This window comes from Carassius auratus, unplaced genomic scaffold (genome assembly GCF_003368295.1).
Source record: "Carassius auratus strain Wakin unplaced genomic scaffold, ASM336829v1 scaf_tig00216571, whole genome shotgun sequence".
Lineage (NCBI taxonomy): Eukaryota > Metazoa > Chordata > Actinopteri > Cypriniformes > Cyprinidae > Carassius > Carassius auratus.
The window spans coordinates 108,792-122,203 of NW_020528639.1; the positions used below are offsets into that span (position 1 = coordinate 108,792).

The 13,412-nt window shown below is 37.4% G+C and overlaps 1 protein-coding gene across 14 annotated transcripts in view; it reads left to right on the forward strand.

Annotated features, from left to right (window-relative positions):
- Window positions 1-13,198, forward strand: part of LOC113098498 (leucine-rich repeat flightless-interacting protein 2-like) — a 37,297-nt gene extending 24,099 nt beyond the window's left edge. For 10 of the 14 annotated variants that reach the window (XM_026263610.1, XM_026263605.1, XM_026263607.1 and 7 more), the window contains one exon: window positions 467-4,128. In XM_026263610.1, coding sequence (XP_026119395.1) covers window positions 467-3,285 — 2,819 coding nt within the window. In that variant the 3' untranslated portion in view covers window positions 3,286-4,128. Of the gene's footprint in view, window positions 1-466; window positions 4,129-5,877; window positions 5,928-6,026; window positions 6,148-11,652; window positions 11,733-11,832; window positions 11,938-12,045 lie in introns of those variants that run through there. The other 4 variants (XM_026263617.1, XM_026263614.1, XM_026263618.1 and 1 more) reach the window with 2 other exon arrangements.
- Window positions 13,199-13,412: the final 214 nt, after the last annotated feature.

A 13,412-nucleotide genomic window follows, 5' to 3' on the forward strand; every position in this document is an offset into this window, starting at 1 on the left:
TTTGACACTTTGCATTTTTGGCTTGTACAGCTCAAGCCAAGTCTAACCAAACTGTCACCGTCCCATTAACATCTCTCACACTTTCCTGTTTCTCTGAATCCACTTTGCATATACAGCTAGAATGAAAGTTAACACTACAGAGTCATGTCTCTTTCTTGAGTCTACATTTCAATACTCTGCTGAATGAGTGTTTGTAAATTTGCTGAAAATGTCAACATCCTTGAATTTAACATCAAAATCAAGAAAAGGAATTGCAGTGTAGCTTGTTCAGTTCTTGACTTTATTTTGGGGTTTTCTTCTTCGGGACATCCTTCAAGACTTTTGATTTGTATGGGTTTAAGAACTTTGCCATGGAGTCTTTTTTCGCTCCTTTCCCTCTTTTTCTTTTTCTTCTTGCTCTAAACATTTGCCAAATATTCAAAGGCTTCTACAGATTTTAACTACTGACACCTCAATCATCTCCCAGGCACTCATCAGTTCAAGGTGTGTAAAGACCAGCAACAAAAAGATTTGGATGATGGGGTGCCAGGGAATCAGCAGATTTCAGCAGAGCTCAGTTCTACAAACGCACCTTTAGAAGCAAATGAGAATGGAGATCTTGGGGACCAAATGAATCAGGGTGTAGAGCAGCTTGAGAATAGACCTGAAGAACCTCCAAGTTCTGTTGGTGATGATGAACTCACTGCAACGAGACCCAAGGAGCAGATAAAATCTGAGGCACATATACCAGAAGATTCAAGAGCTAATACAGAGGAATTAGAGTGCATTGTTCACAAGGATGGACATTTGGAGACAGATCAACAAGAGAGTGAATGTGTCAAACCTAGTCAGGTCATCAAAGAAGAAACTCCTTTAGAGTCTGTCTCTGGTTCTGTCCATGATGAACCTGATAAACCTGGTCAAGCTGTGCTTGATGATGAACTCAAAGAGGAGCCTGCAAAATCATCTCAAACAGAGAAGCTTGCCAAAACCCAAGGTGCTAGTGCTTCAAATAAAAAGAAGAAAAGGAAGAAGAAAAACAAGCAGAAGCAAAAACAAAGTGACAAGCAAGAGATTGACACAAAGATAGATGACAAGACTAAAACAGTCTGTAGTGAAGACCATCCAAACCAAAAAACAGAAGGTGATCTAGAAGGAAACAACCAGGAGCCCTTAGGGAATGATGTATCCCAAACAACGATGAATACAGATGTCCCACCTGATGCTAAAAGAACCAGTGAATTGGATGGTATCAAAACAGCAAGTGCAAATATACATGCTGATGAGATTCAAGATAAAATTCTGTTAGTTACAGATGAAGCTGATTTAGCAGGAATTTCTAAAACAATCTCTAATTTTGATTGTCCTGAATCTAGCAATGGTATCCTTTCAGATGATCTGTCCAGCAAAGTTATCTCTAACCCTGCAAACATTATTGAAAAACACACTGAGGATTCAACAAATCCTGACTCTGAAGCTGTAGACTTTAGCTGTGAGCTTGTATCTTCAGAAACTGAGACTTCACTGCCTCGTGAACCTGCTGCTCAGTCCATGGATGCAGGTGAAGGGGGTGTTGAGTCCATCAGCTGCTCTGAGAACATTGAGAGATCTTCGTCGGTAGACATGAAGGAAGTGAAGAGTCATCTGAACTGTGAAGTGGAAGAACAGGAAGTAAATGTCCAGAACACTGATATAGATGGGACCACTAATCCTGAAGATCAAGATGACTCTGCTCATCTCTCTTCCTCTGTAAAGGAGAAGGTGGAAAATGAAGCTGAAAGGGTAATCCAGGAACCATCTATTGATCAGCCAATGGAAAACCAACTTCAAGACCGTATTGGAGCAGAATTGGAGCAGGAAGAGGTTGAGAGATGTGAGGATCTGGATAAAGAAAACCTTAAAACGCCTACTGAAAAAGTTTCTGATACCCAAGACAGTATTGGAGCAGAATTGGAGCAGGAAGAGGTTGAGAGACAATATGATCTGGATAAAGAAAACCTTAAAACGCCTACTGAAAAATTGTCTGATACCCAAGACAGTACTGAAGCAGAATTGGACCAGGAAGAGGTTGAGAGACAAGATGATCTGGATAAAGAAAACCTTAACATGCCTACTGAAAAAGTGTCTGATACACAAGAAAGTATTGGATCAGGATTAGACCAGGAAGAGGTTGAGAGACGAGACGATCTGGATAAAGAAAACCTTAAAACGCCTACTGAAAAAGTGTCTGATACCCAAGACAGTGCTGAAACAGAATTGGACCAGGAAGAGGTTGAGAGACGAGATGAATTGGATAATGAAAACCTTAAAGCGCCTACTGAAAAAGTGTCTGATACCCAAGAAAGTATTGGTTTAGGATTAGACCAGGAAGAGGTTGAGAGACAAGATGATCTGGATAAAGAAAACCTTAGAGTACCTACTGAAAACATGTCTGATGGAAGCCATGGTGACAACACCCCTTTAATTGAGACACAGGTTCAGGTTGTGCATGAGGATCACTCGTCTCCCAATGAAGCAATTAAGGAATCAGTTGGAGAGTCAGATTCTTCTGACCAAGAACCTAAGGTTGGAAAAGATGAGGAGGAAAGATCAATCCAAAATCAGCTTAAAGTGCAACTGTCTAAAGATGGAGAAGACCTTCTGGTAAAGTCAGATGTGGCTGCTCAAGAGCTGATAGAAGAAGAAGAGGAAGATGAAGGAGAATCGTTTGATTTTGATGAAATGGATCTTGAAGCATCATCAGATGCCCCTCTAAAAAACATTCTAGATCAGCCAACAGAAGAAGGTACTCTTTTCAAAGATGACGTCCAAGAAGCAAAACAGGAATTCCAAAGTAATGTCACCAATGAGGACCAAACTCAGAAAGAACATCTAGAACTTGCAGATCAGGAATCAAAGTCTAAAGAGCAGAAAGATGATGGACAAGACACAGAAAACCCACAAACTACAACAGTTATACAAGGATGTTTAACAGAGGACAGCCAAATCAGCAGTGAAATCAAACCTAATGATCAGCAGCATGAGACTTCTGGAAATAAAGATGCATTTGAGGAGCATCAGCAGGCATCAGAAAATGTGACGCTCAGTAAAGGAGTTAATCTGATCTCAGAGATGGAGAAAAGAAATGTTGGCCAAGAGATCAATAGTTCCATTCAACACGGAAACAAAGTGTCAAGTATTTCAGGAGATCTGGAAGTTGAGAAGGAAACCACAGAAAGAAACAAGGCACATGAAAGAAAAGAATCTAAAAAAAGTGGAAAAGGGAAAGGGAAGGGCAAGGGGAAAGAAGAATGTAAAATGTCTTAATAGACAAGGACATTGCTGAGTCTCATCCCAGCATCTTTAATGGAAAAAAGTATTTTGCACTTATGCTGATCCTAATGAAATTATTTTGGGACCATTACTTCAGAGAACCCTAAAATAACCAAACCTATCTTACAATCAATCCCAGTTATCAGTCATTGCATCTTTTCAGCAAACATTTTATACATGTTTTACACCTGATTAACAATACAGACAGAACACTTGAAATTAGTTCAAACAGTATTTAAAATCCCCAAACCAATTACTCATTAAATGCTATCAGTAATGGGTTTAAAGTGTCATATGTATTATGAAATTTTACATGAGCATGAATAAAACGTTTCTTATACTATATGAGTGATACAACTGATCAGCTTTCTGTCTGTGCTGCAGTCATGTTTAGCAACTCCTTAATTACACTTTTTTCGGTAACAAAGGACCTATAATGTATTTTGTTTAAATGGGTGTTATGTTGTTAAAAATGGTGGTAAATAAAAAATAAAAAAAGTTATTGTGTGCCAAACTTATTAAACAATCCTCTAAGAATTTGACCGGAGCTTTGAAGTTATGTTTTGATTTTACAATTTATTTGTTGGAAGATAAGTTTTGAAAAAAAAAAAGGAAATATTTGATTCTGTTTGGTGAAGATGGTGTTGGAACATTGAGACAGTGTTTGTTAAGTGAACCATGTATTTTAAAATAAAACTTGAGCAATTAAAAATTTGTTTTACACTATTGTTTATTATGTAAATTTTGTTAAGTATATTGATACAGGACATTTAATTAAACCGCTTCAGATAAGATTTACTTATTTTTAAGTCATGATAGTTTTATTTTTTAGGACAAAAATGATAATATGTCACTGTCACACATTCATTGCTTCACAAACCTCAAGCTAACATGAAAAACACTGTCATGTAATCAGTGTTGGGCAGTAGCGTCGCTACAAGTAGCAAAGCTACTAGTTTAACTACATTTCTCAGTAGCTTGGTCGTAGCTTCGCTGCTTTCTGAATCAAATAGCTTTTCAGTAGCGAAGCTCTTTTTTTTACCAAGTAGCGCGGTAGCTTCCACACAAGGTACATTTTCGCAAGCATTTCTGAAGCTCAAACTCAAATCGGGAAATACAACTGCTAAGATCGCTGATCATGGATCAGTAGAGACGCGACGGCGCTACTTCATCTTATTCGTGTTTACGGTGGATAGCAACCAACCATCTTTATGATGCATTACCGCCACCTTCTGGTCCGGATGGTACCACTCCTTGGCCAGTCTGGCAAAAAATTATTTGATGAAATGATGGCATAGCATAGGATGAGGTCGGAGAACAGTTAATCCCGAGGAGTGAGTCGCCGTGGCCGTACCTCGACAAGTACATGACACTGACTGAGATAACAGAGAGAAAATATTAGTTTTCAGATGCTGCTTGTAAAAATGATCAGGGTCCGCCCTTACGAAAGGAAAATATGTTTACCAATATATTTCTTAAAATATATTGTGATATATTGTAATATATTATTTTCCCTTTTTATTTCTAATATTTTCTATATTTAAATACATTTAATAATATATTGATGACACATATATTATTTAATATATTGCAAAATATACAAATGATTGCCGCTTTCAATATATTGCAATATATTGGAAAAAAAATATATATATAAGAATATATGCTTAATATATTACATGATATTTTCCAATATACTGCAATATATTTTTGTTTCATAAGGCCCAGCCTGGCCATTTTTTTGGTACTGTTTGGAGGTCTTGCATTTTGTTCTGCAAAGTCCTACAGTATATTAAGCATGCCCATGCAACAGGTGCATACACTTACTTGTGCGTACATTGTTAATTACATGTATTTTGATTGTTTTTGTTGCCAAATTGATAAGGAACACAAAAAACTATTAAACTAAACAATTACACCTGCCTATCTGTTTGACTGACAGTTTTAAGCACTGAGATAGCACTGACTTGTAATAAAACGTGTTCAACATAAAAATTTGATTTTAAAAGTAGCTTAGATGTAGCAAGCTACTGTTGATGTAGCTTAGCTTGCTACATTTCCCAAGGGGGTAGCTTCAGTGTAGTGAAGCTTCATTTACTGTAGAGTAACTGGTAGCTTAGCTCACTACATTTTCCAAGTAGCTTGCCCAACACTGCATGTAATAGACGTACAGATTGAGCGAACGCTAAGAGATTTTGACTTCATGAGGCTGAAGCCTCTGAGGTCACTGAAGTTTCTGCATGTTGTCCATCCTCATCCTTCACATCCCAGCATAGGATAGCCTCACTTTTTGCATGCCCTGACTCCTCCCCCTCCATGCCTTTGGCTCCTCCCACCCCTGGTATGTGAAATCTTTCCTGTCTAACCTTGGAATTTGTTTTAACATGAGAATGTAATATTTTATTATTGCAAAATACATGTTTAAGATGTTTAACTGTAGTTGTTAAAAAACATGAATGTCCCAAAATTGTTTAATTTTATTAAGGTAGATAAACAGTTGTTTTTCAAAAAAAAAAAAAAAAAAAAACCTGCAAGGAAAAATATGTTGATTGTTGTCTAATGGTCTCTCTTGAACTTGCTTTTCAGAAATTCGCTTGCGAAAACTGGTTGATGAGAGGGAAAACTTAATAGAGCAGGTGCGCTGCTGGCAGTTACAGTACTTTACCTTGACTTTATCCTCATTTTGTGCCATTACAAGCATGATTTTCTGTTTGTTTGGTTTTTTTTTTATTCAGGTTAAGCGATTGAAAGGTCAGCTTGAGCAGAAGAAACAGAAGAATGGTATGGAGGATTCGTCCAGCCCACAGGGAGATGTGCTGGAGAACGGTGCTGACTCCAGCATCATGGATATACAGAGTAAGAAACTGCCTGCACTCTGTCAGCTATGGGCAAAAGTTCTTCAGCTCACACTGTTCATTACATTGTTAGCAATCATTTTTAATGGATCTGGGCCTGTATCAGGGCTGGTTCTTGACAGCTAAAGAAGGGTGGGCTGGGAGGGGATTTGTATTGCAAGGGGAAAAAGCCTAGATATATTGTAGTGTAACGGAAACGGGTCAATTTAGCTCAAAGGGAATCATTTAATAATTTAAAGGGAATTTGAACAGAATCACTGTTTCACGGCTGATCACTGAGACGCCCTGCGATTCACTGAACAAGCTGTTTAACATCAAATCTGCGCTGGATATTAATATCCAAAGTATAGTGAAAACACTATCAATTAGCACAGTAACAAGATCGGCAGTTTAAGACATTAACTTGTAAGCACAAAACACAAGATACTTCTCTTTTCAATATGAATAAGGCTTTATTGGATAAATCTAAGACATATAAACTAATCTAACACACAAATGCACACACACACACATTCACACAAGTTGCAGGAAGATCGAAAGTTAGGAAAAGATGAGTTTAAGAGAATGGAAATATGGAATCCCAAGTTTACAGCAATACGTTAAATTGCATAGACATGAACAACCATCAATCACTTAATTAACGCTCGCATTGAGTTCCTCAATGGGGTTAAAATTATATTAGATACACCAGCACAAATGTCTGAGGGTACATTGCCTTGGTTTCCTGTGAAAGGGAGTCCCGTTGAAAGGGGTATCCCGGTGTCGTTGATTGGCTGGAAGTTCAGTCGCTGAAGTGACGTCTTGGAAAGCCCGTGGTTGTTGGGCGTTGGCTGAAGGTGCAGAGTCGTGTGCGCTGGTTGAAAGTTGAACGGGCACCCAAGGTCAGGCGTCGGAGACTCGACGTTACAAAACTTAACTCAGAACACGAAACTCTCAAACGGAAAAGAAAAGAAATGAAATAAAGTTTGACGAGACAAGGTGGTGTTTCTTCTCATCGTGGCTAAGTAGCAGCAGGCTTGCAGGCCGAAGCACGCTGGAACCACGCTCAAAGAACAGTGATGACAAACAGCATGACTAATAGCAGCAGCATAGCTAGAGACTAAAAAGCTGGCATGACTGATAGCAAAAGCAAGGCTAGAACTAAAAGCAAAGATTTTATGGTGTCCTAAGTATTTAAACTGGCCTGTTGGCCACACCTCAAATGTTGACTTGACCAATCAGATATTGTCTTGGCTCGGGGGTATCATAAATCATATGTGTATCTTACCAAGCATGTGGTCTGAATTTTCCTGCCTTGCAGGGTCTAATTTTGGACATGATTCCTATTACCAGGTTATGATATATTTGACAAATAAATGATTGTCAGGACAATATCAAGCAAGCAGATTCAATTAGATCAATACTAGACATGACTATGTATCCTATAGTTATCAAAAGACATACACAATAAGTGATTATAACATGATAGTTGAATGTGTTGGTTACATATAAATGAATATGGAGTTAAGCGATGGAATGATATTCATTTAGAAGTCATTTTGGAGTTCATTTTGGTCCATATATATGTACAAAAGACAGTTTCTTTGTCATTCTCTGACATAGGGATGTTCTGTGAAGACAGAGGTTTAAAGCCCTTCCCCCTTAGGAATTTCAGTCTGGTTCTGCTGGGTGGGGGAAGTCAATGAAACTTGTGTTACTCGATCTCATGGGTTTACATGTTATGTCCAGCGTTGCATTTCCATTACGAACAACACATTTGACACCAAATTTCTCTTCTTCGAATTGAAATTGTAAATAATTGTTCTAGTGGTGTTAATGTTGAAAGCTGTTGTGTTAACAAGTTGGTTGCTCATCTTGCTTGGGACTTGTGGCACAGACTGTTTTATGACTTCCTGAGGAATTCGGCTCCGTGTTTCAAACACAGCTTTGATAGACTCTTTAATTTGTCTGGTTCGACTCATTTCTATTACAGTAGATATCGCTATATTAACTAAAGGATGTTATATGTACACTGGGGGGAAAAAAGCTTTCATGGGCAGCCTAGAATATCATGCACTTTTACAACAAAATAAACTTATTTTCTTTATTGAATAATAATAATAAACTCGTTGTTCTTTCTCTGTAACTAACTTTTTTATTTATACCAAACAAGGCCATAATCATATCTAGAACTTTAGGGGGACTATTAATTATTTTGAAAATAATACGACCAGACTACTATTGTAATGGTAAATGAACTAAAATATATATTTTTTTTTTTTGTAAAGTAATCAATCTGAACTACATAATGGATAATGCTGTTGCTATTGTAAGTAATTATTACATTCAACATTAACAGCAAGTCAAAAGGGGTAAGCTTTCAACTGTATAGTCTACATGCATTTTAGATGCTTGTATGTGCTCATGCCCCATCCATGCAAAGAAAACATTATTAAATAGTTTTATTTTTCTTTTAGAACATTAAAACTGCTCAAATAATTTCGGTGGTAGGCTATGGTAAATATTAATGTACTCCGAGTGATATTTCTACCTGTTTTCGTTCGTTGTTAGTCTCTGCTTTCTTCAACAGACTGAAGTCTCCGTGTGAATTCAGCGGACCTTGTATTCAGCTAATAAAATAAATATGCTGCAGTTCTCTGGAGTTACTTTGTGATTGTTTGGGCAGTCTCAAGCTATAGCTTAAACATCTCAAAATACAGTCCGCTTCAGATTACCTTTAATATATACACACAAAAATGAACATTATATTTATCTAATTCTGATTGGGTGGGCAAGTCATTTGGGTGGGCTCAGCCATGCCCTTACCTGGAGCCGGCCCTGGCCTGTATTCACAAAACATCTTAAGGCTAAATGTAGCTTCTAACTTGCCGATTTAGGAGAAAATAGTAAAAATAATGGGTGTGTCAGTCCTAAATTTAGGACTCCTCAATTTTTGCTATAAAAGGATTTCCCAAAGCGGTTTAGCGCTAAAATGAGCTCCTAAATCTCTGAAACATTAGGAGTAGTTAAGAGGAATGCTGAGTCAATAAGACCAAAATCACAAACTATCCACCCTGCTGAAAAAAAAAAACATACAAACCATCACAGAAATGCTAATGTTTTCCACTACAAATACCATTACAAACATAACAAACCATCAGCTTTTAACCAATATAGCCATTCAAAAAATGGTTTCCTGTTGTGTGTCTTGAGACATTTTCCATTAGGATTTAGTGGTTTTAACAAGCCACCAATAGAAGGTGATCTATTGCCAGCAGAGACCAACAGGCTCCATTACAGTTACCATTAAAACCAGTACAAGTCTCTTCTGATAGCCTAGCGGTTATAGCACTGACATATCTCCCTGGTGACCCATGTTTGAGTCCTGATTTGTGGTCCTTTGCCAATCCTGTTCCCAACTCTCTACCCCACGCTCTCCTGTGATTCTCTACTGTCCTGTATGTTATAATCCTGTATGTATTAATATTTGCACGTTTTCCCATGCGCCTTTTGGTTTTGGAGGTTAACTCAAAATTTTCTTTTGATTACGTCCTTGTTTTCATTAACAAGTTGGGCAAGAAGCTGTTCTTGTGTCCAGTTTGGTTTTATTTTACACTTGCATGTCTTACTATCAGCCATGATGATTCTACTGTTAATTAAAAGGCTGTTTATATGCATATCCACAAACTACTTGTGAGAACCACACATGTAAGAGGCTGAAAATTAGCTGAACATATAATTAGTGACACGTACATTTTAATATATATATATTTAAACCTTTATTTGAATATTGCAGCATAACATCACATTCTACAATATTTAAATAAATAAATCTCTGACAGAGACCCCTCCCCGTTCAGCCAATCACTGTGTGCATAGTTAGTAAGCATGCTGACATCATTCATAGCAATAAGGTCAACCCTAGGTGTAGATGTTAATAAACCATAATTTTCATTGTTGAATTGTACTGCCTACCTTAGTAATGGGAGGTAGCAATATCTGACAGGGTAGTACAAATCGACAGAACACTGGGTCTGTTCGGCTATCATTAAATATGGCTGTGGTTCAGACCTATATCTAATTTCCTGTTCATTTCCAAACTGCTTGAAAATGTGGTTGCTTTGTAGCTACAAGCACAAATATCTCTGCCAACAATCTTCTTGACCCCTTATGTTTTCAATCAGGCCACAGCACTGATATAGCACTGCTAAAAATTACAACTGACCTTTTAGTATCTGCTGATTCTGGCTGTAGTCCCATCTTGCTGGATTTAACAGCAGCTTTTTTAAACCGCATCTCATCATATACTTATTTCTCGGCTATCGGCACCACGGATATTGCTGTGTCTTGGTTTATATCATATCACTTGGATAGACTTATTAGACTTTTTTTAGAGTTCAAAACTTTAAATTGTCTTTGGTTCATTCCCTCAAGGTGTCCCTCAAGACTCGGTTCTTGGACCTCTCCCGTTCAACACTGATTTGCCTCCCCTTGGTCAAATTATCCATAGCTATGGTCATTATTATGCTGATGACCTGCAAGTTTTCATATCAGGTCGTTCCGCCTCTAATATTTCACGTAATTAATTGAATGCCTGTATTGCTTACATTAAAAATATGGTTACATAGCAACTCCCTACAACTAAACGATGATTAAACTGAGTTTATTGTATTTGTTCCATCATCTCTCTTGAAACTTTTGAACTGATTATATCCATTGATGGGGCTATGTTAACACCATCTAGAAATTTGGGTGTAATATTTGACTCATCAATTACATTCCAATCTCATATTAGTTCTATTTCCAAGACTGCATTTTACCACCTCCACAATATTGCTTTTCTGCATCCTACCAAAGACACTAAAACTCTCATTCATGCCTTAACTTCTCGTCTCAATTACCTTAACTCACTTCTCATTGGACTGCCTGCTAAAATGATTACTAGGCTACAGTATGTTCAAAACTCATCATCAAGTCAAAAAGCCTGAACACATTACCTCATTTCTATATATTCTCTATTGGTTGCCTGTTTCTGTTCACATTCAGTAAAAAATGCTTTTGTTAACTTTTTAATGTCTTCATGTACTTACTCCCCATTATTTAACTGAACTGCTGCACTATAATAAACCTTCTCGCTCTCTTTATTCATCTGATTCAAATCTGCTTACCATACCTCGTTTCACCTCATATCAATGGGTGGTAGATCTTTCAGTGCTGTAGCTCAGAAACTCTAAAATAATCTTCCACCAATTCTTTGCATCACTGTAACTATATAATTATTCATATCTCAACAAAAAACATATCGTTTCTTACAGTATTTCAAGCCTTATTCTGATTAATGTTTTGCTGTGTAACTACTGGATATTTGTGGTGTTCTTTCTGGTTTTGCTGTCAAGTCACTGTATTTATATCTGCATGCATGAGTACAATCACATGAATTTATGATTAAAGCTGTATTTATGTATTCTCTCCTTGTACAGTGACCTTGAGCTTGGGAAAACTTATTTGTAAATGTTCCTTATTTCAGGGGATGCGATCAGACAAATCAATGACCTCAAATTTAAGCTCGTCAAATCAGAGCAAGAAGTCACAGCACTTGAACAGAATGTGAGTTCTTTTAATATATTTCATTACTATTAAGAACTAATTTTACTCTTCTAAAATAGTGAAACATTTGAAGTGTTTTAAATTGAAACTCATGTTGTAGGTCACAAGGCTCGAGGGTCATGTGACCCGTTACAAAGCTGCATCTGAAAATGCAGAGAAGGTGGAGGACGAACTCAAAGCTGAGAAACGCAAAATGCAGCGAGAGGTAATATAGCCCAATAGCTCTACTTTCATTAAAAGAAAAAAAAAAAATGCAAAGTTATACTTGTCCATATAATAAAATGAATGGCTTGCTCAACTATTTTTATGATAGTTACGCTCTGCACTGGATAAGATTGAAGAGTTGGAGTCCAGTAACAGCCACCTCTCGAAAAGGCTGGAGAAGATGAAGAGTGGCCGGGGAACAGCAACTCCCTAATAGTTTCAGCTCTGTCCCATAATCTGTCCGAATTCACCTCCACTGCCTATCCATTTCCCATCATTCTGAACCTAAAGCAATGTTGATAAAACTATAAACAACCCCATGAGAACCCTGCTACCGTGCCATGTCTTCCTGTTTATCCATTTAGGTTGAGTTCTTCATCTTTGGAGAATCCAATCAGGACTCTCAAAGGAAGCAGGAGGACACTTGTGTGCCTCATTCAAAAGCACAAACACTGTAGTTCAAAAAGTTAAAATGGTAATTGTCACGTGAATGTTGCTGAATTTATTTGAGCTTAATGTGCAAGGCTGTCTGAGATTATTTGGAGAAGGATCTTAAAAGAAAATGTATGGATTCGTAATGTGAAGATAAGGACATGTTGTCCAGCTCTAGGAAGTCTGGATAACCATTTGTTTGGTTAAAGACACCAGTTGCTTCTCTAAGACAAGACAGATGAGTATGTGTGATTGTGCGCGTTTGATGCTTTCATGTGTTCCACTTGCAAAGATATTTTATTAGCACTATTGAGTAGTCTAGATCTTATATATCCGAAGCCAAATGTTCTGGAGTAATATTAAGGTCTCACAGCTGGCTCTTGCCATCTGTGTTCCTTTATTTTTTTTCCTCTAATGAATTGTCTATAATGGTCTTCCTGACATGCTGAAAGACCAGTGTGACATACATAATTGAGGATGAATACCGATTCCTAGTGAATTTTGTTGTTGCATTGACGCTGGCAACTGAACCACATACATCAGAAAGTTGTTCTATTTCAGGCTAAGCAGCAACTTTTGGTGTTGTTTTTGACAAGATTTAACAGTAATAACCTCCAGGTGATAAAAAAAAGTCTGGAAGATTCAGAACGGTCAAACCTATTATGAGGAATGATGTGATCAGAAGCATTAGCTGTTGAAGACTGTTGTGATCACTAGAACCATTTATTATCACCAGCCTGGATGAGAGGCGGCTCCACCCGGTTAACAATGCTTTAAACCATTCGTAGGTTAACTTTGGAAACTGTATGAATTATGATCTGCAATAAAATGTACATTTTAATAAAAAGTCGTCTGTGTATACATTCACCTAACAACAGAGTGAACCGAAGAAATTCTGAAATGTTTTCTAAACGTGTGCCATGTGCATTTGTGACCTGAATAGAATATAAAATACATACATGCATACATACTTTATTTGGAACCTCTGAATGCATATAAACAAAGCAACCAAGACTCACAGGTTGATATGGAAAATGTAAACTT